Source organism: Hylobates moloch, unplaced genomic scaffold, assembly GCF_009828535.3.
Source record: "Hylobates moloch isolate HMO894 unplaced genomic scaffold, HMol_V3 SCAFFOLD_9, whole genome shotgun sequence".
Classification (NCBI taxonomy): Eukaryota; Metazoa; Chordata; class Mammalia; order Primates; family Hylobatidae; genus Hylobates; species Hylobates moloch.
In genome coordinates this window covers 13,980,256-14,008,033 of record NW_026652284.1, presented here as the reverse complement: position 1 = coordinate 14,008,033, position 27,778 = coordinate 13,980,256, and the positions used below count along the sequence as shown (strand labels likewise).

The following is a 27,778-nucleotide window of genomic DNA, read 5'->3' as shown; positions in this document are numbered from 1 at the left end:
ACAGGCAGACTCATGGTACAGTGAGCTCACAGCCACAGGAGCCTGCAGGCCAATGCTGCATGAGAAATCTGTTGGATGCCATAAAGCAGTGGTTCCCGACTGTGGCACTTATGTCCCTCATGGAGTGTGACCTGATTTGGGGGACATGCAGATGAGCATTTGCAGGAATATTTATTTGTATATTGATGTGCATACTTGGCACATAGAGGCACACATATCCGTACCCACATCTATGTATTAGAAAAAAGAGCCAGCGTCTTAGGCCTGTGGTTACACAGACACAGGCAGTGATGTCAGGTCTGGCCCGATTTAAAATAGGCAGCTATTATGCCAATAATAGTAGAGCTGGTTGTGGATGTGGTTGGAATAGTCAGGGTGGTCTTGGGGAACCCAGCCATAGAGGAACTTTCTGCTTGGGTTTGGAGACTGATGTCAGTGACATGGACTGGCTTTCCCGTGAGTGAGGACTCCACCCCGGGGCCTTCACTCTTGTGTCACCAAGAGGGTGTCTGCAAAGTTGCCATTTTTAGCAAGCCAGTCTGAAGCCTCTGGTGACCTCGATGCTGGAGTTCGTTGCGTTAAGTGACCACAAAACCAAATGAACCCGCCCACCCCTAACACGCGTCTCCTGGACTCTTTCACTCTTGCTTTGTGTTTCTTTTCTTCCCAGCACCTGCTGACATGATATCTATGTATTTGTGCCTTATTTCAGGCCAGAGATTGTTTTGTCAGTAGATCTATTTCACACAGTGCTGGCATAAGGCACACACCCAGCAAGTGTTTGTTGAATGAATAAATGATGGAGCAACTTTGTTAAGACTTGCTCCAGTTGTTTGGGGACACCAGTTGCATGCCCATCTACCTCTGAGAGGCTCTTGGAAGAGCATCTTGCAGCAAGTGTACCAGGGCTCTGTGCTGTCAGGGTGGTGTTGGCTCCATCCTCCTGGCTCTGGGTTGATCTCTATCCTGAGCTAGAACCGGAGTCGTCCCGGAGAAGAGACTGGCCAGAAAAGAGCCCTGTGGAAACCCTGTGAAGAAACCAAAAGAGGGGCGATGGTCCTGGGGTGTCCAGATGGTGGCATGGCAGTGAGGAGACACAGAGCCATAACTTGCCCACAAAAGCAGCCTGGCTTCTGACTCTGCAACTGTCACAGGCTCAAGGGGACGGCATTGTAACCAAAATGCAGATTCAGTTGCTTGCCACTTGCAGAGTCTAATTAACAAGAGCTAGGTCTGGTATAAAGAAAGTGACTTTTTATTCCAAAGCTAGCATAGGGAAAGAAGTACAGGCTTCCTGCCTTAAGGGTTCCACCTTGCCTCTGGAGCAGAAGGGGAGTGTTTTTAAAAGGGGCCTACACAGGGGTGGAAGTGAGCGGTGGCCGGCGGCGGCGGGGGCGGGGGTGGCGGTGGTCCACATGCTACCTTGATGACTTATTTACAGGGACTCGAGTTGGCATCTTCATGGGCATACTCTGGGTCATCAATCAACTGTTATCTATCAAGGAAACCTCCTGGTGGATGAGAGTTTCACTTTGGAGCTTCTAAGCACATGGTTAGGTGAACCTGCCCTGTAGGGAGCGTGTGGTGAAGAGGAGGTAAAAGGCTGTAACTGCATTTCTAAAGAGCTAAGTAGGAAGTGGAGAACGGGGAGAAATGGGGAAAAGAAGAGAAAATAATAAAGAATAATAGTAACTCCTTGTCTTTTTCCTGGAAAAATGGGGGCACTTTGTTACTCATCTCTAGCAGCAAGACTGGGTCAATTTAAAAAACAGAAGAATTTAGGATTCTTTCATGCTTCCAAGTTGTTCTGTGTAATGCAGATAGAGTCCTTAAAATGCAGGCGAGAGTTGTGTGTGCACATGTGTGTGGTATGTAGTTGCTGGGAGAAAGGGTGGGAGTCACCTCAGTGTCAAGGCCAGTGGACAGTAGGTCATTTACCTGGGAATCTTCTCCAGTCAAGCATGTGGAATCCAATTCTAGTTGTCTTTAGCTGGTGATGGGGGTAGTGTGTGAGACTCTTACGCGCTGAATTGCACGCCCTCAAAATTCAGATGTGGAATACCTAAGGGTGTATTTGGAGACCAGGTCTTTAAAGAGGTAATTAAATTCAAATGAGGTCAGATGGGTGGGCCCTAATCCAACATGACTACTGCCCTATAAGAAGAGGCGATTTGGACACACACATACATAGAGAGGCAACCATGGATGGACCACAAGGAGAAGATGGCCGTTTGCAAACCGAGGAGAGGGGCCTCAGAAGAAGCCAACCCTGCTGGCACCCTGAGGTTGGATTTCCAGCCTTCAGGACCATGGGCGAGTCCATGTCTGTTGTGCAAGCGCTGTGGCCTGTGGCACTTGATTATGGCAGCCCTAGCAAACTAAGTCACAGAGAAATGGGAATTGTGGGGTGGTGGATAGTGCATCACAACCAAACCGCAGAAAGCAGGGGTGGACGTGGCCATGGACATGACTGGATCTGAGAATAGATCAATTGTCCTTGCCCCCCGCCCCCATCTAGGCATCCGACTCTGGGTGGGCCCCGTTCTCTAGGCATCTCCTTGTGGGTGGGATGCAGCAGCCTGCAGCTCTGGGACTCGTCATACAGCTTAAGATCCAAAAGAAAGCAGCAGCTCACCTCCACCTGCAATTCGGGGCCCTGTTGGGAAGGGTTCTGATTTTCACCTCTCAGGTTTGGAGTCTACTCCTGGACCTTTCATCATGGGCCAGGACTGCAGGGCTGGATTGGTCCAGCCAGGATCCTGAGACCTCCCTGAAGGTGGGGTTGGGGGTGAGGTGGGGGCAGCAGGATCCTAAGGGCACCAAGATCAGCAGCACCTCCACCTCCAATGACTTCACGGAGTGGGGGCGGAACAGTTCCCCGAGGCCAGCCAATCAATCGGGAGGTCTCTGCAGGGATGCTTTCCCCTCTCCATCCTGATTGGTTCCCACCCAGGAATTTCCCATGAAATCCAAACCACAAGGCGAGTAGCAGACCCCCACTGGGAGGTCCCGGGCCGTGCCTGGGGCGCAGGCAGGGGGGTCCCTGTGAGTGTGGGGAGTGGTGGTGGCTGGCGACGGCCATGTGGCGTCATGGTGATGGGAGGGTGTCCATTCTTTTTCTTCCTTCTCTAGGACTTGAGGTGGGACATGGAAGAACAGGGGCTCTTCCTGGTTTGTCCACCCGGCCCAGACCTCCACTCCTCACCCAACCTACCACTTCAGAGCCAGAAAAAGACCTCAGAGAACATCTGCTCCAACTCCACCGAGGCTCAGACAGGGTAAGGAGTTGGCCCCACGTCACACAGCCTGGTGTATGTGGCAGAGCCTGGGTGACAGACAGTCAGCCCCACCAGGTCTTTCAGCTCCAACCTTGGTTAGAAGGGGTGGAAGGCTGGCACACACAGCTGCTGCCAGACACCGCCACTAATGAGCTGTATTAGTGGCAGGGCCCGAATCACTTGCCCAGTTTGGATGTGGGCAAGTTTCCAAAATGTCCTGGTTGTTTCCTATTGTCTATTTTTTAAAAATGATGGCCTGTAATCCCAGCACTTTGGGAGGCTGAGGCGGGTAGATCACCTGAGGTCATGAGTTCAAGACCAGCCTGATCAATATGGTGAAACCCCGTCTCTACTAAAAATACAAAAACTATCTGGGCATGGTGTTATGCGTTTGTAGTCACAGCTACTTGGGAGGCTGAGACAGAAGAATTGCTTGAACCTGGGAGGCGGAGGTTGCAGTGAGCTGAGACTGCACCACTGCACTCCAGCCGGGGCGCCAGAACAAGACTCTGTCTCAAATAAATAAATAAATAAATATAAATAAAATAAAAAAATTAAAAAAAGGTGGTGATGATGCAGGTGTGGTCCAAGATTAGCTATTCTAAGTACTCACCCAACCAGATCTTTCTAAGTCCCTAAATTATTACCTTGTTTTAAGTCAGGAGCTCATGGGGCTGATGGGGCTGTCTTTACCCTTTAAACCTATAATTTACAGAGCAATATTCTTCCAGGCAGAGGGGGTGGATCCAGCTTCCAATCATGCAGTACTTAATAATGAGGAGGTCTTTTCCGCCCTGGGGACATCTGGCTTCAGGAAATTTTACTGTAAACAGCTGGGTGTGACCAGCAGCTTTAGGGCCAAGGCTGTAATGGCCCAGTGGGTTCGAGCCCAGACTCTGCAGAGAGCCAGTCTGCTGAGGCTGAGGTCCTGCTGCCACTCACTAGGGTGGGACACTGGGAAATCTATGGAACACTCCGTGCCTCAGTTTCCCATCTGACCAATGAGGAAAACAACACTTACCCGAGATTGTTGTGGAGACTAAATGAGCAAAAACACACACAGCCGTGATTCTCAATCAGGGATGATTTTGTTCCCCCGGGGACATTTGGCAATGTCTGGAGAAATTTTGAGTTGTCATGACCGGGCAGACGGATGTTGTTACTGGCATCTAGTGAGTAGAGGCCAGGGATACTGCTAAACATCCTATAAGAATGAGCTGGGCTTGGTGCGATGGCTCATGCCTGTAATCCCAGCACTTTGAGAGGCCAAGGTGGGAGGATTGCCTGAGCACAGGAGTTCGAGACCAACCTGGGCAACAAAGAGAGAGCCTGTCCCTACAAAAATTAAAACAAAACAAAACAAAACAAAAACTGGCCCAGAATGTCAGTAGTGCTCACTGAGAAATGCTGGCATAAAGGACAGTGTGATGCTCCAATCAGTATTGGTGCTTATTAGTCCTCAGTTCAAGGTTGGATGTCCCTCAATTCTCAGTTCTGTTTCTGGCACTTATGTGAGCTGCTGGGTGCTTGGTCTTAAGTTTTTTCCCCTGTCTGAATATCAGGGGGCTCCTCTCCCCGGAGTCTGCCTGCCCAGCCCCACCTGCAGGAGAGAGGAAGCCTGTGTTGGGAAAGAGGAGGCTCCTGCCAGGCCACTTTAGAGGATCCACTGGCTTGGCAAGTCCTAAGAGCCACAGGGCGCTCTTGGGCTGCTGTTCTCTCACCCCTTAAGAGCTGGAAAATCAGTGCATGCGTTGTGTCCTCAGGCCATGAGGCCTGGGTGGGCTGACTCCACCCTCAGTCAGCTTGCAATCCTATCCAAGCCAATGGGATTCCACCCTGAGACTTTGCTAGAACCACCTGGCAGGAGGGTCTCTCTTATGCAGGGGTTGCTGACTGAGACAGTGTTTGTCTTGTGGCCATTTTGCCAACAAATGGGGACAATCTGTCTGAGAATTAACTGGTATAGAGGAGAGCAAACCCAAGAGGTGAAGAAGGCTGAGTGTCTTGAAAGCATCATCGGACACCCTGGCGCCAGCTGTGTCCAAAGCCAGCTGTTGACCTTGACTGTTCTTTACATATGCCGCTTCATTCCCATTTACTGACTTTTCAAACCATTTTTTGAGTGGGGTTTCAGTCACTGGTCACTGGCTGTATTAGGCCATTCTTGCATTGCTATAAAGAAATCGCTGACACTGGGTAACTTATAAGAAAAGAAGTCTAATTGGCTCATGGTTCTGCAGGCTGTACAGGAAGCATGGTGCCAGCATCCCCTTCTAGGGAGTCCTCAAGAAGCTTCCAATCATGGCGGAAGGCAAAAGGAGATGTCTTCTTCCTACTTTCTCTCTCTTGCTCCTGCTTTTACCATGTGATGTGGTGGAAGGTACATCACATGGTAAAAGCAGGAGCAAGAGAGAGACAGTAGGAAGAAGATGCCAGCATTTACAACAAGCAGATCTCGCGAGAACTCACTCACTGTCACGAGGCTACCACCAAGAGGATGGTGCTAAACCACTCATTAGAAATCGGCCTCCATGCAGAGCTTGCAGTGAGCCAAGATCATGCCACTGCACTCCAGCCTGGGCAACAGAGCGAGACTCCATCTCAAAAAAAAAAAAAAAAAAAAAAAAAAAAAAAAAAGAAATTGGCCTCCGTGATCCAATCACTTCCCACCAGACCTCACCTCCAACACTGGGGATTACAATCCTACATGAGATTTGGGCAGGGACAAATACTCGAACTTTATCACTGGCTCATATAGAAATTCTACCTGCCCTATGGTCTTTTGTTTTTCTATCTATGTTTTCCTGGAGCCTTAATTTTTTTTTTTCCCTCCTTAGCCAGATTGGAAGTTTCTTGAGGGCAGGGCTTGTATAGTAAACTCAATCCCCTCTGGATGCTACGAGGCAGCACAGTTCAGTGGAACTTTCTGTGACAATGACGATGTTCTGTATCTGCGCTGTTTGGTACAGCAGCCACCCACTAGCCACATGTAGCTATAGAGCACCTGAAATGTGGCTAGTGTGACTAAGGAATGGAGTTTTAAATTCTAATTTAATTTTAATTCATAATTTGATTAAATACATGTGGCCTGTGGCTGCCATATTGTCCGGCACAGCAGGGTAGCGTCTTGCATGAGCAGCTGTTGCTCTGTGAATTTTTATATATTTATCCGTTCATTTGCTTAACAGACAACAAGAGTGTGCTGGACACCGGGAAATGTGGTCCAGGAGCAGTCACAGTCCCTACAGACCTCCCACACATTACCGTAATGCGAAGGTGAGAATGTGGAATGTCTCAGAGGAGACCCAGATTACAGCCTCTGGAATTCAGCAGAGATCCCTTGTGGTCCAGAGCGGTGTTGCGGGGAGGCGGGTGGGACTGCATAAGACTCCTCAAGGGCAATTAGTCAAACACTGAGATGAACTGATCCATCTGCGCTCTGCTGAGGATCCCTTCTGGGATGTAAGTCCTCATCTGAGAGGCAGCTGGAGGGGACAGGGCCCGGCAGAATACGGTTAATGCAGCCAAAGTTCAAGTTCTGGCTCTATTAGCAGTGAACACTTGGGAGAGCTCCTTCACTCGCCGACTCTCATCAGTAAAATAGTAATAGCATGAAGCCCTCCAGATGGTTTTAGGATTAAAAGAGATACTTGTGCAAAGCCTCAGCATACAGTAAGTGGTTGGAACAAACATATGCATAGAATCTTAGCTGCCAATTATTATGAGGACTCAGCCCTCTCCTCCTGTGGGGGGGCACTGTGAGGCTTAGAGAGACTCAGGGAGACTCAGCTCCTCACCTCCATCCCACACGAGGCTCTGCCCTTCCCTGGGGGCCGGGTCTTCCTTTCTTGACTCCCCTCAATGCCAGGGCTGCCTGGGGTGCCGGAGATCAACCACAGAAAGAAGCCCTGACTGGTTCAAGTGAATCGAGGGGAGTTGGGCATTTCCCACCGGTTCGATGAAGCTCCTTTCCAGCTTCATTCCCTGCCACTGGGAATCAGCGGCACAACTTGCAACCAGCATGGCTGAAAACAGGCATCTTGGGCAGATTCTACCTGACACCTTAGTTGGCAGCCAATCAGCTGTGCCCTGGCTATCCTAGTGCCACCTCATGGGCCCTTTGGATTGGGCTGTAGCCTGATAAATCTAATTTAGCTGTGAGCCAGAGCAAAGGGAAGGACCGAACTGTTTGCAGAAGGCGGGCCCTCATGTCCAGGTGTAGCACTTAAGAAGTACAAATTGCATCCAGGATGACACAGATGCACGGGAGCCAGGTCGAGGGTCCTGGGAGGAGGCAGAGGCCCAGCAGAGGATCTGCTGCCTGGTGCCCCTTCTTTAGCCTCAGGAGATGAGCCCCTAACCCCCAGCACTCCAGCCTCAGGGGGTTCTTTGTAGCCATGGGGCTCTGCCCCTCCTGCCATAGGACCTTTGCATACACTGCCCATGCTGTCTAGAATCCTCTCCACCTGCTGAACTCTCCTCCACCCAGGCCTCACCTTCTCTTTTCTACATTAAATCCCCCATGTGAAAAGATATGAAAAGCCCTCTGACTACCAGCTACCTCTGCTGTCAAGACGATGGTCACACCTGTAACCCAGATCTGGAGGCCAATTTGAGTTGTTGAGTCAGATTCAAGTCAGCCTGGCAACATAGTGAAAAAAAAAAAACCAGACTAGACCACAATGACATTTGGCGGAGTATTTAATTCATGTCTGTCTTTCCCACCAAGAGGGTAGTGGATGGGCAGGATTTTTTCACCATTACGTCCTCAGCATCTAGCTCAGGGACTGCCTGCCTGCCTGGGATGGTCTTCCCCCAGATCTTTGCAGGGCTGGCTCCTCAGAATTTAGGTCTCAGCTCAAAATACTTGAAGTCCTGATCACACTTGTCACTATCTGAAATCAATCACCCTGGCCACTGGTGTGTTTCTTATCTCCTTTCATGACCTGTGTAAGTTCTGCCACTAGATTCCCACCACCAAGGACCAGCCCTGGCTCCCAGGCGGATTGAATAATACAGCATCTGTGGTCAGCCTACAGAAACTGGCCAGCCCCAGTCTATCTCTCAGCGTCTTCTAACTTTTCTTGTCTCCTCCCCATTTAATACACACTTCCAGAGTGCTCAGTCCTTGCCGACATGAGCAACGGGCAGCGCGTCTGGCTGGGTTCCTGCCCCACGAGAAGCACACAGCCTGGTTTGGGGAGGTGGGGCTCCATCAGGGCTTTTTGGATACCTGGGTGGAGCCCACAGACCAGCCCCCACCTTGTGTGTTTGGGGCTTTGCTAGGAAGGCCCGTCTGTGCACCATGACCTTGGAACTCGATGTGAGATCCCTGGACTGGCAGCAGCACCTGGAAGCTTGTTGGAAATGCCGATCTCAGGTGAGACTCCCGAATTCCCACGTCTGCACCTGCACTCCCAAAATACCTCCCCACCCGGTGATCCGAGGTCATGGGGCGGTCTGAGGGGCACTGTGCTGGGGCGTCCCCCACTAGAGATCCAGTCTGGCCATCTGAAGATGTAAGTGCCCCCAGGAGGAGTGACGGAGTGACACAAATGACACAAGGGGAGGGGACTTGTCAGGTGTCTCCTCCTGACTGCAAGTTCCCGGAGCAGAAGGCAGTGCCCTCACAGGGACTTTTCTAGACACTCCGAGTGCACCTGAATTGCATTTTGAGTGATGCTACCTGCTAAGGTAAATCCTATGCTGGGAGGTGGGGGGAGGGGGTTTGCCAACACTGCAGGGGGGTGAGGGTTGGGAGAGTGTGTAATTGTGAGGATGAGCCTGGGATTCGGAGGCAGATGGACTGGGTTTGAGTCCCTGCCCCGGGATGTCTTAGCTTTACAGAGCTGGGCAAGCCCCTCCACCTTTCCGATCTCAGCTTCTCCATCTGTGAAATGGGTTCATAATCTCACAAAGAGGCTGCTGGGAACACTAAATGAGAAAACACAGAAAGAAGCCCCCTCCACCATAAAGTGCTGTGCAGTAGTATTTATTGTTACAGTGTTAAAATTCACTCTCGGGGAAGTGATTCCGGGCCAGGGCCCTGGGAACCGCATCTGTGTTCAGAGCCAACCCATTTCCTCTGCAGCCACAAAATGCCTTTGTGTGTCAGGGCTCGGGAGATTCTCCTCGCTGGCCAGCCATCGGCAAGAATGCCAGACTCAGAGGTTGCCATTGCCCACAGGGTTTCTTGTCCTCTCCATTCACAGCAGGAAGAGCCCTCCAGAGCCTTGCAAAGCAGAGTGGAAGTGGTGGTGCCCAGGACGCATGGGCTCTGATGGGAAGGGGGAGGTGGGCCTGAGCATGGGCCTTCTTCTCCCAGGGTCAGAGGGGCCTGGGTACCCCTGGAGGGAACGCTGAGGTCACCTCTGGCCAAATCTTCCTGTTCTGCCAGTACCCAGCCCTGTTTAGTGACATCAAGCTTTTGGGTCCCTGTCCTGGGGCCCTCCACGCTGGCCGGGCTGTGTAGAGACGCCCTTCTCTCCACCTTATTGGGTGCAGATTGTTGCGTGGCTTCTCCCCTCCTCTGCAGCCTGGGGTCTGAAAACAGTGATGCCGACAGACAGACAGATTTCCAAAAGAAAGGTCCCGCTCAGCCAAGGGCAAAGGGGCCTCGCAGAGGCTCCTGGGGGTCAGAAAGCTGACAGTCTACCGGGCAGGTGCCTTCTGCACCCACAGGCACAAGCTACAACAGCTTTCCAAGAAGCGCATCCACATCGTCCCCAGGTCCAGATGCCCACATCACCCTGCAGGGACCAAGACCACACTCAGGCTGCTTGGACAGTATGTAACGGGTCACTGTTCTGGAGCTGGCCCCTCTGTAGCCTGTGACAATCAGCTCAAGTCTCTCTGCCAGGTCTCCGCCTTCTGTTCTTCTTGCCCACCTTAAAGCAGAGTTGACGTTTCGGGTTTTTCCAGCAGACAAAGCTCACTCAATCTGACGTTGTGGAGGTTGTTAATTTAACAACCAACCCATCCTCATGTTGAGAAACCAGCTCCAAATGCTCACCTGGCTGTCAGGGATGGGGAGCCTCATGGGTGAAAGAGGGATGTGATGGCATAATTTAAACCAAAAGAGGCATTTGCGGTTGCCAGTGTTGCCCCAGGCCTGCTGGCCTCCTGCTGTGAACGTTTTGGGCAATACCATCTCTGCCAGTGACCCCCAATTGTCCACTTGTCTCCGGTAAGATCAAACCATGTAAGTGCCATTTCTGACAACTTGGGTGAACGTTGGTTTCAAATCATCAGCTCTGCATTCAAGCTCTACAATTCTGGCCCACTCTGTGCGAATAACTGCCTGCCTGGGCACACTGCCGTTGCTGCCTCCCAAAGGGCAGTTTCTGGGATCCCAGGTTATCCAGGCTGGATGTGGCTCGGGAGTGACCTGTGGCACCAGGTTGGGGGCAGGTCTCACCTCTCCTTTCTGAGCTGTGGACTGCAGCTTCAGGACCCTATGGATGAGGCTGAATGTCATGAAGATAGTGGAATTTGGAGTCTGAACAAAGCCAAGTCACATGCCAGAGATTCACCGCCTGGGGCCCAGGATCGGAAGTGTGCCCTTAGGAGGCCAAACAGCCACCTGTCTACCAACTAGACATTTGGTCTCAGATAGCAAGAAAAGCTGTGTATATGTCGTTGTTAGGGGGAACGCCACGGTCTTCGGCATGAGAGAGGTGTAATTCTCAAGTTCATCAGAGCTCGGCTTCCCCCATGAGAGGAAACAATTTGCCAGGTTGAAGAACACATGCCTTGAGGATTCTCAGAGGCTGACCCCTGTTGCGAATCTTGGAAACTCAAGCCCCGGTGCAAACGGCCTTGAAGGAGGTCGAGCATCATGGTTCCAACAAGTGGCTCGCTTTAATAACCCGATGTGTAAGCAGAATTGCAATGCATCCGTCCTTCCCTAATCATCACGTGGCTGTCATCTGGTCAATGAACTGAGGCCCGAAGGCTTGAGTCAAACTGGTTTTCAAGGCTGTGCTCATGGGATTTATATGTTTCTTGAGCCCTGTTGGAGGCTCTTGGCAGGTGTGAACATTAAACATTTCTTTTCCTCCTTTTGCACACTGCTCCAACCAAAAGAGTTGGAGCGAACTAGCTCTATGTCATTTCTGTGTTGTAAACAGGAAATTATTAGCTACCCCATAACTTCCCATTGTCTCCTGAGAGGTTACAAAGTGTGTTACAGATATTAGCAAGTGTTAATCCTCACGATGTCCCTGGGAGGGAACCAGAAGTATCGTAGATGAAGACATTGAGGCACAGAGAGGTGAGGCCACTGGGAAGAAGCCACACAGCATAACAGTGGCAGGTCAAGAAAAGGGCTGGGGTTCTCCCCACCAATACCGAATGATTTTGCTCTGTGGAGTTTGTCTCTCGGTTAGGACATTGGTGAGCTATGTCACCTATGTTTCAGGTGACAGGGACATCACAAGAAAGGTTTGTTGGGTTAACAATGTTGAGCATTTCCCTGCCCCAGACCCCAAACTCATCGCCACACTCCATACCATTGTCACTGATGCAGATAATGGGGTTTGGAATCTCAGTAAAGCCAAACCACAGGCCAGAGATTCACCATATGGGGCCATCGGTCATCCCCGATCCTGTTGTCCCAATAGCTTTCATTCTGGTGATAGGATATCTGCATCTCCTAGAAATGTGGCTGCTAAGCCCCACTCCTGCATGGATCATTCACCGGCTCCCCACTCAGCGTAGCCACTCCTGGGTGGATCGGCAAACAGCTCTTCAATACGTCCACCCCCATATGTCACAGAGCTTTTCAGGTGGAAGGATTTTGCATTCTCCCAAGAGAGATTCAGTGAGCCAAGTCAGGACCCAAGTTCTCAGTCCAGGGTAAGGGTGCTGCAGCCGAGAGTCCCCCAACCCCCGCCCTGTCCGACGTCTTGGCGAGAGGCAGCACTTCTTGCACCCGGCTCTGCCAATGCACTGGGCGCTGGGGTGTGGGGTTGGGGTCCCCTCTGCTCCCGCCGGAAGGGTGTTTTGGGAAACTGTGGGCCTCTTCCCACCTTGGCAGCTCAGTTTAAGGCTCCAGGGACTGCTTGGCTGCTCCACAGTGACGGTCACTCTGAGGTGGAGCCTGCGTATCATGGATGGAGGCAGGGCCGGACACTGTGACAGGTCCTCTGGGCCAATCTCCAGCTGAACAGGAAAGTCCATGGCCCACCCAAGACAGGTGGGCTGGTGTCTTCTCTCTCCTGGGCGCTGTGGAGCTGAAACCGCAGAGTGCGTTGGGATTTTGCCCAGGAGCAGGGGACATCCTCAGCCTGCAGCCGCTATGTACAGTGAGCACGACACCTGGGGCCATCTGGCTTCTCTTCCTTCCTGGGTCTCTCACGTTGGGTCTGGTGGAGCCACCAGGTCCTTACACGTTGGTGACCTCCAGGCTGCTGTAGCCTTCCAGACGGCACTGTTCCAGCCTGCTTTGGGGGTCATCGTCTCCACAATCTTCGTTTTGAAGAGAGCCATAGTCATCATGGAAATCGGGATCTTTGCCGCTGAAGCCCCTTCCTATCTTCCCCAGGGGCAGCTGAGAAGACAAGAATATGATCAAAGGACAGGAAGAAGAGAAACAAGAATTAAGAATGAAGGTCTGGGAAATGTCTCCAATTCTAATTGCTCTGTGATTGAGTAACTTACTTAACCTCTGTGTGCTCTTCCTATTAGTAATAATACTCCCTGCTCAGGGAGGCTGAGGGGAGTTTGTGAATGACCATTAGGGGAGAGCTTTGTGTCCCCCCCGCCCCCGGAAGGATTCAGTTGGTTACCAAGGGTGAGGACAAATATTGTCGGTCTGATTATTCCTGATTCACAAAAGCCTCCTTCTTCCCTCCTTGGTGGGTGGAGAGTTGAGGAAGTGTGTCCTGGAGACTACCTGTGAGAATGTCTGTGCAGGCCCATGAGGTCTGACTGCACTCCCAAGTCAAGGAGGAACATTCTGGAAGGCCTGGTGTGGCAGAAAGAATGCGAGTTTTGGGGACTCACAGACCCGGGTTCAGATCCCTGCTCTGCCACTTTCCAGCTGTGTGACCTTGGACAAGTCACTTCCCCTCTCTGAGCCCATTTTCTCAGCTACAAAATGGGAATAGTAGTTTCTTTTTTTTTCTGAGACGGAGTCTCGCTCTGTCACCCAGGCTGGAGTGCAGTGGCGCAGTCTCGGCTCACTGCAAGCTCCGCCTCCCGGGTTCACGCCATTCTCCTGCCTCAGCCGCCCGAGTAGCTGGGACTACAGGCGCCCGCCAACACGCCCGGCTAATGTTTTGTATTTTTTAGTAGAGACGGGGTTTCACCATGTTAGCCAGGATGGCCTCGATCTCCTGACCTCATGATCCGCCGGCCTCGGCCTCCCAAAGTGCTGGGATTACAAGCGTGAGCCACCGCGCCCGGCCGGGAATGGTAGTTTCTAACTCCCAGGTTTGTTGTAAAAAGTAAAGTCCCACCAGTCTGGCCAACATGGTGAAACCCTGCCTCTCCTAAAAATACAAAAATTAGCCGGGCGTGGTGGCGAGCTCCTGTAGTCCCTGCTACTCAGGAGGCTGAGGCATGAGAATCACTTGAACCCAGGAAGCCGAGGTTGCAGTGAGCTGAGATCGTGCCACTGCACTCCAGCCTGAAAGACAGAGTGAGACCCTGTCTCAAAAAAAAAAAGAAAAAAAAAAAAAAAGTCAAGTCCCATCTGCAAAGCACATAGCAAGTGCTTGCACCGAGTAAGTACTTGATGTACTTGATGAATAGTAACTATTATTATCACACACACAGTAGGCCTTCAAAATACCTCTCTCTTAACTATTATTATCACAGGCAGTAGGCCTTCAAAATATCTCTCAACTATTATTATCACACACAGTAGGCCTTCAAAAATACTTCTCTCTTATTGCATACATCTCTGTGTTAAAGTAGTCACATTTACTTTGTAACTATTTATTTGACTTTGTAACTATTTATTTGACTGCCTTTCTTTCCAGACCAGTGTTTCCCGATCTTCTTTTTTTATTATTATTGCTCCCTAAGGAGACTTTTTAGAAAGTTTTTTCCTAATTGCACCCCTGCTGTGAAATTGTAATGTCACAGACATACTACGCCTCTGCTTACGTACCATATGTACATTTGTGCTTTTACATAGAAAGCATAAGAATTTTTGCCCCCACCCCCCACCACCGCCAAAACAAATTTTCACTCCTTTGGGGGCAATATCAGCCCCAATTACTAGAATGCATGTTCTAGAATGGAGTTTCTTAAGGGTAAGGTGGCAATGTATTCATGTTTATGAATGAATGGGGATCACGCCTTCTTCAAATGGAAGACATTTTGGGTTACCCAGTTCTGCCATCTGTGTCTGTGCATTTCCATTGAGGAATCTGTGTCAGTTGGAGTCTGTGCAAATTGGAACTGAACTGCACATGTTTTCATACTGTTTGGTTGGAGTCACCAGAAGTTCATCTTTGCTATTGGTCAGGTCACCGAAGTCCCAAATTGAAATCAGTGATTGGGGCTCAGAGTTTGGGGCTGCGCTGGAACCCTCTGGGCAGCCTGGCTGAATGCAGGATCCCCCTCGCCCCAGAGAACTCCTTTTCCAGGAGACCAAGGTGGGTCCTAGAATCTGCACGCTCAGTAATAGCCCCAGGTGATTCTGATGCAGGCAGGTGAGACCTGCACTTTGAGATCCAGGCACTACTCGAAGCCCTGCGGGGGCTTTGTGCACTGTACCCAAAGCATCGTGAAGGTTCCTTGAAGGTACATCTAGGGCATCTGTCCTGGATGCCCCCGTGACCCGGCCTGGCACTCCACCTTCACAGGCCAACACAAGAGCCACAGAGCTCCTGGGAGGAGAAAAAAAGACCTTTCCCGGGTCTGCAGGACTCACAGGCAAATCCATTGAGAGACTTACCCGGCCAGCCTTGTACTTGAGACCACTGCTGTTCTCCTCCTTTCCTGCCCGCGTGACGCTGGAGGCCCTGCCAGGGGGCGTTCCAAAACGCTCAGCCTCCCGGATGCCTGTGGAGCTGAAGAGAGGACCATTTTGAGTCAGCAGGGGAGGCTCAGTCAGCTCCCCAGAGACACACACGCACATTGGTGACAATGACCACAGCTGCTGAGACCGACTGATTACCTCCCACGTGCTGTCCTTGTGCTCAGCACTTTGTAAGTGTGATTTCACAACATGCCTGGGGCTTGGGACTGCCAGCCCAGCATTACAGATGAGGGAAAGGAGGCCAGAGACAGCAAGCAAGTTGCCCAAGACGACACAGCTGTAAGCGGCAGAATCAAGATCTGAACTCAGGCTTCTGACACTCCAAAGTCTTGCTCTTAACTCTTCAGTGTGCTGTGAACCTTACTGCAACAGACGCCAGATGAGAATCTCAGCATGGTAGCTAATTAGTTGTGCTTAGAGAAGCATGAGGAGTCTCCCCTGCTCTGAATTTGCAATCTGTGTCCCCCACCTAGCTTTCTGCCTGAAGCTGCCCCCATGACTCCCTAGTTTGTGCAAAAGCATCGAAGCTTCTGTTAGGATTTGGCCAACTACAGCCTGCCTGCAGGTCAAATCCAGTTGGCCGACTGATTTTATAAATAAAGTTTTATTGGAACTCAGCTGTGCCCATTTGCTTACGTGTTGTCTATGGCTGCTGTCTTGCTATAAGGACAGAGTTGTAGACTTCTGACAGAGATCATATGGCTCCCAGATCCTAACATATTCACTATCTGGCCTTTTACAGAAAAAGTCTGTGTATCAATGCTGTGGATAAACAGAGTTGGGGCAAGAGGCCTGGCCTGGAGCCAGAAGTCACCATGGAGGTAGACTCATTGAAAGAAATGAAACTTCTAGGCCGGACATGGTGGCTCACACCTGTAATCCCAGCACTGTGGGAGGCCAAGGTGTGTGGATCACTTGAGGCCAGGAGTTTGAGACCAGCCTGATCAACGTGGCAAAACCCATCTCTACTAAAAGTACAAAAAGAATTAGCTGGGTATGGTGGTGCACACCTGTAATCCCAGTTACTCGGAGGCTAAGATTGAACCTCAGGAGAATCACTTGAACCTGGGAGGTGGAGGTTGCAGTGAGCCGAGATTGCACCACTGCACTCCAGCACAAGACTCTGTTCAAAAAAAAAAGAACCTTCTAACCTCCTAGCATCTTTTAAGCTGCCTCCTCTGAGGCAAGTTCTTCTTCTGGGGTAAATTTTGCTGAGAAAGTTCAAGGGAAGGGAGTGGTGTGTAGGAGACAGCACTGATGGAATGGCAAATGAGCTACGTTCTCAAACCCACGGGTTCCACAGGCTTCCACATAACAGGGGGGCCCTTGCTCAGTGGTGGGTCAGGAAATGTCTTCATGAATGGCCCCTCTCCTCCACCTGGAGGCGAAATTCCCCAGGTCCAGTGGGGAAGCAGCTGTAATTGCAGAAGCTACAGAATGTGAACTCAGGCAGCTGGCTGTTCGCTCTCTGGCATAGAGAGGTGCTGGATCCCCCAGCTCACGGAGCACTAGCAGTCAAATGAGCCTGGGACAGCCTCAGGGTCCCATCTCTTCTTTTCACTGAAGAAGAGACAGGAGACCAAAGAGGGGGTGTGTCTTGTCCAAAGATACACAAGACACCCAGTGGCAGGGATGGAAATTGAACTTGGGCCTCTGGGATCAAGGTCTAGACCACAGCCTTCCTACTTTGGGATTTAGGGTAGGACAGTGGTCGCACGTGTGGGCTTCACGTCAGCAGCCTGGCTCAGTGCCTTAGCGTTGGCATGGCCTGGGCCGCGTGTTGAGCAGAGTGGGGTTAATAACAGAACTTCCTCGTCAGGTCATTGTGAGGACTAAATGAGAGGATACACACACACACACACACACACACACACACACACACAAACATGCACACACACACAAACACATACAAATATACACACACAAATACACACATACACATGCACACATACACAAATACACAAACATACAAACAAACACACAAATACACATGAACACATATGCACACACACATACACACACACACAAAAACACACATATACACACAAGCACACACATGCACATACACACATATATACACGCACATACACAAATACACACACACATACACAAACACCACATACACATACAACACACATATACACACATACACACAAACACATATACACAGACACACATACACAAACATACAAACACAAACACATACACACAGATATATACACACACACACTCATACACAAACATACACATACACCCATATACACACAAACATACACACACATATAAACACGTACACAGACACACATATATACACACACACACCCATACACACCCATACATACACACACACATAAACATTAAGCTCTGCGTAACAATAGCAAGAGTAATTGCTACAATTACATCTTACTGTGGCCAACAAAGGCTTTGGGGACACAGACGTGGTTGGAGTTCGTGCTCAGCTATTCCCTCCATATGTTCTGGTGCGAGTAGAACACCTTACTGGGCCTCAGTTTCCTCATCTGTACGATAAAGTCCAGTAAGCAGCCCTGATCTTTTTTTTTTTTCTCTGAGCGAGGGTCTCGCTCTGTTGCCCAGGCTGGAGTGCAGTGGTGCAGTCTTGGCTTACTGGGCTCAGGTGATCCTCCCACCTCAGCCTCACAAGCAGTTGGGACTACAGGTGCACGCCACCACACCCAGCTAATTTTCGTATTTTTATTAGAGACGGAGGTTTGCCATGTTGCCCAGGCTAGTCTCCAGCTCCTGGGCTCAAATGATCTACCGGCCTCGACCTCCCAAAGTGCTGGGATTACAAGTGTCAGCCACCATGCCTGGCCAGCCCCGGTCTTAACAAGCTACCCTATGCACAGAAAGTGGTTGTCTTTCTGTAGACAAAGGAATACGGAGTGACCTTGGCCTCCACTGTGCCAAAATATCCTCCCTACTTATTTTTTCCACAGTGGCTGAAATCCCCCCGTCTAGGCCTTTGGATTAAATCCCATGAAAACACGAAAGCTCCAGGGGATAAGCCATGCACAGGGCCGAGGTCTTCGGAAGCTTTGAACTGATCTATTAAGTATTTCTAGTCACTTAGACCTCGAGGAAATGGTACGTTGGAAGGAGAACTTTTGATGAGGGGAACGTTGTGGAGAATGGGGCATCTCACTGGAATCTCCTGAGTCAATGTAGGGCACCCCGGGCACTAAATAGGCATCATGGTGCAGGAAGGTTGGGGGGTGGGAGTCAGCTTCCGCCAGCTGGGCCAGCCTGAGCATTGAGTCTCAACCCATTAACCAAGGATTTACAAGGCCAGAGAGGCACAAGATGCCTCCTGAGTAGCTGGGATTATAAGGTGCACTCCACCAAATCCAGGGAATTTTTAAAATTTTTAGTAGAGACAAGGTCTCGCTATGTTGCCCAGGCTGATCTTGAACTCCTGGGCTCAAGCAATCCTCCTGCCTCGGCCTCCCAAAGTGCTGAGATTGCAGGCATAAGCCACCATGCCTGGCCTAAAACAGAGTTCTTATCAAACATTGTCTCCATAAGAACCACCCCAAAATGTTAAAATGTAGATTGCTGTGCTCTGCCAGCAGATCCTTGTCCTGCAAGTCTGAGGCAGGACCAGGGAATCCGCATTTTACAATATCTTCAATGATTCTGCTGCAGGGGTCTGTGGGCCTCACTGTGAGAACAGCTTGGGTGTCAGCCTGCCAACAGGGAAGAGCAGCCCAGGACACCTGGATCTTGCCATACATGCACAATTTTTCCTTAAGCCTCAGTTTCCCCACCTGTATAACATGGGGAGTGGCCCAGCTGCTCCCTAAGGCTCCATGTGGTTTGGGGGTTTAGCACTCAGGCCTAAGTTAGAGAGCCCCAAGGTCAAATCTGGGCTCTGTCAACAAAATCAACAAACCTTTAGATAGGCTGATTAAAAAAAAAAAGAACAAAACTCAAACTCAGATCACTAAAACCAGGAGTGAGTGAATGAGTGAGAGAATATGACTACCAACTTTATATATGAGGCATTATAAGATAAAAATTACATGATCAACTGCATGCCACCAGATTAGCTAACCTAGATGAAATGGACAAATTCCTAGAAAGATATAAGCTACCAAAACTGCCTCAAGAAGAAATAGGAAATCTGAACAGACCTCTAACAAGTGAAGAGATTGAATTAGAAGTCAAAAAGCTTCCCGGAAAGAAAAGCCTAAGACCAGATGGCTTCACTGGTGAATTCTACCAAATGTCTAAAGAATAATGAACACCAATCTTTCCAAGCTTTTCCAAAAACCAGAATAGGAGAGAATACTTCCCAATTCATGCTATGAGGCCTATATTACCCTGATACCAAAATCAGACAAAAATGTCACAAAGAGGGAAAACTATAGACCAATATCCCTTATAAATATAGATGCAATTTTTTTCAACAAAGTACTAACAAATTTAATCCAGCAATATATAAAAAGGATTATACACTGTGACCAAGTGAGGTTTATCCCGGGAATGCAAGGTTAGTTTGACATATGAAATTCAATCAATCAATATAATACACCATATTGATAGAATAAAGGACAAATCTAGGATTTGCCACTTAGTAGCTGTGTATCTTGGGCACATAGCTGGGTACCTTTGAAGAAGTTTCTCCATCTATAAAGGAGGGACAGTGCTACTGATCTCTTGACATTGCCAGGAGGATGAGATTAGATAGTTCACACAGCAAGTATTCAATAAATGGTCATCTAACCCTAAGTGCATGACTTTAAGAAGAGAATCCACTGGGAGGGGGACTGGTTTATGCCCAGGTGTTCATTCTCTGGTCACTTTTCAGATGAGGATACTAGGACAGGTGGGCTGATGTGGTCTGCTTACCTGGTCCATAAGCATCATTAATACGCTCATTCCTGACTCCAAGCCTTTGTTCCCACAGTTGCCCCACCTGGACCAACCAACTCAGCCTATTAGGCCAATGCAAGTCCTCCCAGCTACACTCCACCTGCATGTGGCCTTTCCTTACACATGCACTGCTTGCTATCTCTTCTCTAGACACCTGGGTGTTTTTTGATTTAATATACACTTAATTCAAGACCTGACTGCTCCTCTACCTCCTTCTAGTCTATGACCTTCAGGCTAAAGCACTTTGCTTCTCTGAGCCTTGGTTTCCTGATCTGTAAAAGGAGACTACCATGGTGCAAAGAACAAGTGGGAGGCAGTAAGTGATGGGCCAGGATGGGGAGCTGGACCATCTGCTTCCAAAGCCCTGAGCTGTACTGTACCCAGCAGCCCACACGACTGGATCCCAGCCCATGCTCACTTGGCTGGGTGGAAGATGGCGCTCATCTCCTCTGCCAGGTGTCTCCGGAGGATGTGTTTCCCACTGGGGATGCCCAAGGCAGTGGCCATGGCCTCAGCATTGAATGTGGGCTCCAGCACCAGCACAGCACCATGGACGCCGCTGTTGGTCAGGTTGTCTGCATACTCCTGGGGGCAAAGGCAGGGGGCTTGTTAGCCTGCAGGGGCCATGCTGCTGGCCTAAGGAGGCCCCAGTTCTAAGTGGGGCTCTGTCTCCAACAGCAAGGGCTTGATCCCCTGGGGACCAGTTAATTTGACGGTGAAGAGGAACCCCTCCCCAATTTTTCAGAGCCACGAGGGCAGGGACCTCCTGTTCCTGAGATGGCCCCTGACCCTAGCAGGAAATCATCAATATTTGTTAAATGAATCTCAACCCCACACTTGCTTAGGAGAGTGGGGCTGGCTCAGCCTCCCTACCCCATGTGAGCAAAGCATCATGACACGGGGCTCCTATTTGGAAGGTAAGCAGTTCCCTCCTCCTGAGTGACAGGAGGCAGGTAATTCTTGCTGGGCCTGGGTTAAGATGCTCCAGCCCACACAAAGGGGATATTAATTTGTGTGGGATTTGCCCATTGATTTGCATGCAATCTGCATATTGATTTGCATGGGATTTGCAAATTGATTTGCATGTAGATTTGCATGGGATTTGCATATGCCCGAGAGTCATCCCGACCTCCGCTATCACCCTCACCTTCAGGTCGATGTCTCGAACCCACTTGAGCACCCGCTGGTTGGTCCACACCACAGGGTCAATGTTCTGCGTCTCGCAGCGGGCCCGGCGCTCCTGGAGGGCCTTGTGGGGAGACAGTGGGTCACTCGGAGGGACAAGGAGACACACAGAGGCCTCGTGTGGAGTGGGGGCGCCCTGCATCTCTTTTTCCCCCGAGACAGAGTCTCTCTCTGTTGCCCAGGCTTGAGTGCAGTGGTGCGATCTGTGCTCACTGCAACCTCCACCTCCCAGGTTCAAGCAATTCTCCTGCCTCAGCCTCCCGAGTAGCTGGGATTACAGGCACCTGCCACCACGCCGGGCTACTTTCTTTTTGTATTTTTAGTAGAGACCGGGTTTCACCATGTTGGCCAGGCTGGTCTCAAACTCCTGACCTTGTTTGTGATCCACCCACCCTGGCCTCCCAAAGTGCTGGGATTACAGGCATGAGTCACCAGGCCCGGCCCCTGCACCTCTTTTTACGTGTAACTGCTGCGATCTCCCACATGTGCCTCCTTGGCAGACTGGGGACCGGGGCCAGGGTCTGTGTCCTTGTCACTCCCTGTCCTCAGCGTGGCATGGGGAAGGCACTGCTGCTATCCTCGCTCCACAGACAGGGAGCTCCGACTTTGCCTAGAGCCACACAGTGGCACGTCTTGGAGTCGGAATGAAAACCCATGTTTGGCTGATTCCAAGTCCTCTCTCACCACCTCGCCACCATATCCCAGGCTTCCCTGGGTCCCACAGGGACTGACCCCAGTTTTCACAGCAGGCACACAGTGAATGCTTTTCAGTGGGTGTTTGAGAAGGGGGACAAAAGGCTGGATGGCCCCCTCTTCTGTCCCTCTTCTGACCCCGAATTGTTGGGTTCTGACATCACTCTAAGAAAAGTCAGCTACCTGGACTCAGCCCCACAGTGCCCAGCAGCTCAGGCCCCTGGTGACCTCTGAAGCAACACCCCACCACCTCCCACCTCAAAGCCAGCACCCCACCCAACAGGACTCTCAACAACTGCTGCCATGGATCAGTCCTCTGGGCCTTCACCACGCTGTTCCCTCTGCTGGGTTGCTTTTCCCCTCATGTCTTCTACGGATCCCTGGGGTTCCTCCTTCAGGTCTCAATTTAGTCATTGCTATCTCTGGGGAGCCATCCCTGAGCCCCCTGGAGACTTCTCTGGGTTTTCTTTTTTTCTTTTTTTTTTTAAATAGCAAACACTTAAAAAATTTTATTTTAATTTTTGTGGATACACATAGTAAGTGTATCTTCTCTGGGTATTCATAAAACCCTGGGCTTCCCTCACTGGCACAATCTCCCACAATATTGGCACCACCAGCTTCCTTGTGGTTCTCTCTGGCAAGCACTTAGCTCTCCAAGGATGAGGGCTCCCATTTCCCCTGCACTGAGCACAGTGCCTGGCCCGTGCCCAATAGGGGGTTGTTGGAAAGAAGGAGGAAGAGAAGATGGCTGGCTGGCTGGCTGGCTGGATGATGGATGGATAGGTAGATGGATGGATGGATGATCAATAGACAATGGATGGCTGGATGATGGATGGATGGGTGGACAGATGGATAGATGGGTGGTGGGTGGAAAGATGAACAGACAGTAGATGCCAAGGGGGGAGGGGTGGGCAGTGGAAGGCGCCCCCATCCTGCGCCCTGGTCCTCACCTCCCTGCTGAAGTTCACTTGGTACAGCAGCTCGATCCCCAGCAGGATGCTGACCTGGTGGAACTTCTTGGACACGTTCAGGTGCTTCTCCAGGTCTCGCTTCATCAGGGAATTCAGCATCCGCCCATCAACCAGGTGGTTCTGAAAGGCCTGGGAGTACTGGGACAGACCGATGTCATTCAGCCAGGCCTTGGCCACCCAGTGATGGTCCAGCTCGGCAGCTTTGGACAGGCTGGGGAGGAGACACAGCCAGAGAGTGGAAGGGTAGGGAAAGGCGGCAGAAACAGATGTACAGGCGGAAATGGGTGGAGATGCAGAGAGAGGAAAAGCAATGGGGTGGGGGGAAGGACCAAGAAAGCCACAGAGACAGACATGGACAGGGATGGAGCCGAGAGATCAAGAGGAAAAAAGGGAAAAAAGGAGACAGAAAGGGCAGAGATGGGGAAAGAGGTGGATGGAGGAGGGAGACAGAGAGAGAGAGAAAGGGACACAGAAAGAGAGAACAAAGAGAGAAGGAGACAGAGAAGGAGAGAGAGAGAGACATTGAGAGACAGGAGCAGAGGGAAATAGAGAAGAACAAAGAGGAAGAGGCAGAGAGAGAGAGAGACCGAGACTGAAGAACAGAAAGGGATCAACAGAGAAAGAAGTAGAAGGGAACAGGAAGAGACTCACCCACACTCGGACGCAGTGAGGGTGAGAAGGCGCAGGGGCAGGGAGCAGAAGGGCCGTGTGTGGTGGGAGGCAGCACCTCTGGGGACCCCGCCCCTCCACCTAAGCCCTCCTCATTTCCCTGGGGGCCTCCACAGCATCCCCGAGACCCACAAAGCCTGGGCTTGGCCCACCTGATTGGCGCATCCCTCCCCAGTGCTCTGCGGTCTGTTTTCCTGTTTCAGGGATGTTGGGTGTCCACTCAGGTGTGCGAGGCAGGTCCTAATCATGCGCGAAGAAGGCAAAGCTGCCGTCTCCAACTTTGCCTAGAGCCACACAGTGGCCCTCTTGGAGTCAGAATTAAAGTCCATGTTTGACTGATTACAAACCCTCTCTCTTACCACTGCACTGCCGGGTCTCATATTTCCTTGTGCCCCACATAGAAATGACCCCTGTACCACGTATACAGCAGGTGCACAAGTGCTTGAATTTTCAAGCCGGTGAAAGTGTGACTGCGCCTGGCTGTCATTCCGCTGCTCGCCACACAGTGGCAGCCTTGCAGAAGGAATGAGGATCACCGCACCGCATCCCACCTGCAAGGGATTTTGCAAAATGCCCCAGGTCTGACAGGTGGGAGAGTGCTGGTCTAAGTGGGAGGTGCAGGGGGCCACGAAGCCATCAGTATGTGAAAGGGAAAGTGGTGGGCTTGCAAAGCCACTCCACCCTGCTCCTGGGGCAGCAACCAGAGACAGCTGGTCATGCCACCCTCCTGCTGAGGGTCCTGGGTGGGTCCTCTATGTCCTTCCTGCCTTCATGCCTGGATATGCATTCAGCATCCCGTGACCACCCTGCTGGGGTACATGCTGCCAAACAATGGGCTCCTCTTCCCTCCTAACCCCCTCGGCCTCTTTCTCCAGGCACTCCTGTCTCTGTATTACCCATCTCCAGGGCTCTGGAAGGCACCCATGAGGGAGGGCTCCCAAATTCTCCACTCTTTTCTGAGCATCTAAACTCTGAGCTCTTTTCTGAGCTCCTCTTTCCTCTCTCAGCCTCTAGCTGCCCTCTTAACGCTGCCTGGCTATCACAGACGTGTCATACTTAATGGCTCAGTTGTTCCCCTTCACTGTCACTGTCACCATCACCCAGGGGCCCTTCTCTGTCACCCAACTCCCAAGCTGATAGCCCATCCTTGTCTATCCGGTCACTCTGGTCAGTGCATCCTCTGTCCACTTCTCTCCTTTCCCAGCTCTAAGCTGCAGGCATCTCTGGTGTGGATTTCTGCCACTGTCCCCGGCTGCTCCCCGTTTCCTGCCTTTGCTTCCCTTCTATTCCACATCCCCCAGGACCACCAGGGGGTCCTTTTAAAATGTCAGTCTGATCATGTACTCCCCTGCTTAACCCTCTGTGGCTTCTCTTTGCAGGAGTAAAATCACAAGTCCGCAAGGGTCACCCGCACTGGCCCTGGCTGACTTCCCCTCCCACAACGCACGTGGGGCTTGGGCTCCTGGGGGCCGTTTCCTGGAGGCACTGAGCTCTTCACCCCTGATTCCCCTCCCTGGCCGGCTCCTTGCAGCCCAGGGCTCACCCCTCCTCATCCCTTGGGCGTCAAATCTCCCTTTTCTCGGAATTTGCTGTGTCTAAAGTTGCCCCCAAGTCTGCTCACCGTCCCTTGTGCTCTCCTTCAAAGCTCTAATCACATATTGAATCTTAGCAATTAACTGGTTTGTCCACTAGTTTATTTTCTTTCTTCCCCACCTTAGCAGATAAGCTCTGTCAGGACAGAAACTGTGTTCACTGCCAAACAGCACAGTGCTACGTGCACAGTAGACACTGATTGAACGCTTGCTGGAAGAATGGCTAAGAGACCGATGGGGTTGCAGCTTGGCTTCACTCTCCTTTCCTCTGCCCATCAGCCTCCCAGAACCACTTGGGTCCACCAGGCCCCCCTTGTCTCCAGGCCTGCCCTCTACCCCACCCTCTTCCCCTGGTGAACTCCTATGGACTCTGCAGAGATGTCTGGTCTCCTGGAAGCCTTCCAAGATGTCATGCTGGGTCAGGAGCCCTTCTCTGTGCCCAAAGCCCCTGGAAGTCCCCATCTCTGGACTAGTCACATTGTGGTTCATGGTTACGCATCTGGCTAGCTGCCTCACTGGATGGTCAGCTTCTGGGGGGCAGGATGGGGTGTGGCTTATCTGTGAATGTCCAGGGCCCCTTCAGGCTCAGCGTTCACACTCACCAGTGTTTGTCTTATAGTCGAATGTGTGGATGACAGAGCAGGGCTGGGTGAGCGGGTCATTTGCCCCAGTCCCCCTAGAGGCTGCCCAGCTGGAGCTCCTGAACTGGAAACTTCTGGCCCAAGACAACCTCCCTTCTAGGATGAAAAGGTCCTGGGGCAGTCCCCCTCCCAGTCCCTCAAGGGCCGGCCTCAGCCTTGTTACAGAAGGACCCTTCTCTCAGGCAGGAGTTGGAGCCCACAGCCCTCTGAGTCAGATGCCACTGGGCCGGATTTGTCACTGATGGAGCTTAGAATGGCCTCCTCTCCTCTCCGAAGCAAGAGTTTGGTCAGCAAATCAATAGTGCAACAAGAGTTGGGGTGGAGAGCTGGGGAGGGGGCACCCCACTTAACCTACTCGAGAGGGGCCCATCCATAATCAGCAATCTCCATCTGTGTGCCCACAATTAATGTGCTCCTGCCCTTCAGAAATGTTCTCTTTTCATTAACGGTGTCCCCATGGGGCCTCAGCTTGGCGATATGTTCCCAGCTGTTGGTTTGAGCTATTTATCGTAAGAGCCCAAGTTGAATAAAACAGCATGATTTTAAAAGGAATTCAGACATTTTATAAAATTTGTCACTGCCCTGTCCCTGAACTGGAGCCAGATTAGACTCTGAAATCTGAGGACAGGCACAAAATTTAGATATTGTCTGGGTCACGGCACAGCATGGAAAACGGGAGGCTGTTCTGGTTCTATTACTTTTTAGCTCTGGGACCTTGAACCTCTGGGTCTCCGTTTTCTCCTCTGCAAAATGGGGAGAATCGTGCTTGCCTCATGGAGTTGTAGGCACTAAAAGAGAGGAGAATGCAAAACCCCTAACGCAGGGTCTGGGACACACCTAGTGTTCCATAAATAATAGTAGTAGAAGCTGTCATTGTTCTTGTTTTTAACACAAAGGCAGCATGGGATACTAGAAAGGCAACGGACTTTGAAGTCAGGTTTTTTGTAGTGTGACTTTATGCTCATGATTTCTCTGCATCTAATTTTCTCTGACTTCATTTTTGAGACGGAGTTTCGCTCTTGTCACCCAGGCTGGAGTGCAATGACGCAGTCTCAGCTCACTGCAACCTCTGCCTCCTGGGTTCAAGCAATTCTCCTGCCTCAGCCTCCTGAGTAGCTGGGATTATAGGCACCCACCACCATGCCTGCTAATTTTTGTATTTTTAGTAGACACGGGGTTTCACCATGTTGGTTAGGCTGGTCTCGAACTCCTGATGTCAGGTGATCCACCTGCCTTGGCCTCCCAAAGTGCTGGGATTACAGGTGTGAGCCATCGTACCCAGCCTTCTCCATCTTTAAAATGGGAGTAAGCATGTCTATCCTGCATTGATGTTGTGAGGGTAATTAAAATGATATCCATAAGGTGATGATGGGTTGGTAAGGGGTTGGTGGGTTTTGTCATTGGTATTTTGTAGATAAGGTGACCAGTCCCAGAGAGGACACCATCATGCCCATGGTCACACAAGATGTCATGGCTGAAAATGTTCTCAAAGATGAACTCATTTAGAGTTCTTACCCCCGAGTCCATGGAGCCCTGAAAGTGGGTGGGCCAGAGAGTCCCACCCACCAACCCAATGCAGTGAAAAGTTATGAAGTTTTGTGTATTTTTTCTACACAAAGTGTCAAAATCTCTTATTAGATTCTTAAAGTGATCATGATCCTCAAAAGTTTAAAAACCACTGTCCTAATTTAACTCCCTTCACTTCTCAGGTGGGAAACAGTCCCAGAGAGGGCAAGGTCATGTGGCAAACTGGAGACAGGCCAGATTCCCACTGGGAGTAGAAGCCCTGGGGGTGTCTAAGGGTGGGGCTCCATGATCCCTGGGACCACAGACTCCTGGTTCCTGGAAGTTAACATGGTGCCAC

The 27,778-nt window shown here is 50.8% G+C and overlaps 1 protein-coding gene across 3 annotated transcripts in view; it reads right to left on the bottom strand.

Annotated features, from left to right (window-relative positions):
- Positions 1-10,031: 10,031 nt before the first annotated feature.
- KAZN (kazrin, periplakin interacting protein) overlaps positions 10,032-27,778 on the bottom strand; it is a 1,219,269-nt gene continuing 1,201,522 nt past the window's right edge. For all 3 annotated transcript variants that reach the window (XM_032758995.2, XM_032758993.2, XM_032758996.2), the window contains 5 exons: positions 22,992-23,223; positions 21,311-21,412; positions 20,582-20,748; positions 15,187-15,301; positions 10,032-12,828 (listed from right to left, as the gene is read on the bottom strand). In XM_032758995.2, coding sequence (XP_032614886.2) covers positions 12,664-12,828; positions 15,187-15,301; positions 20,582-20,748; positions 21,311-21,412; positions 22,992-23,223 — 781 coding nt within the window. In that variant the 3' untranslated portion in view covers positions 10,032-12,663. The remainder of the gene's footprint in view (positions 12,829-15,186; positions 15,302-20,581; positions 20,749-21,310; positions 21,413-22,991; positions 23,224-27,778) is intronic.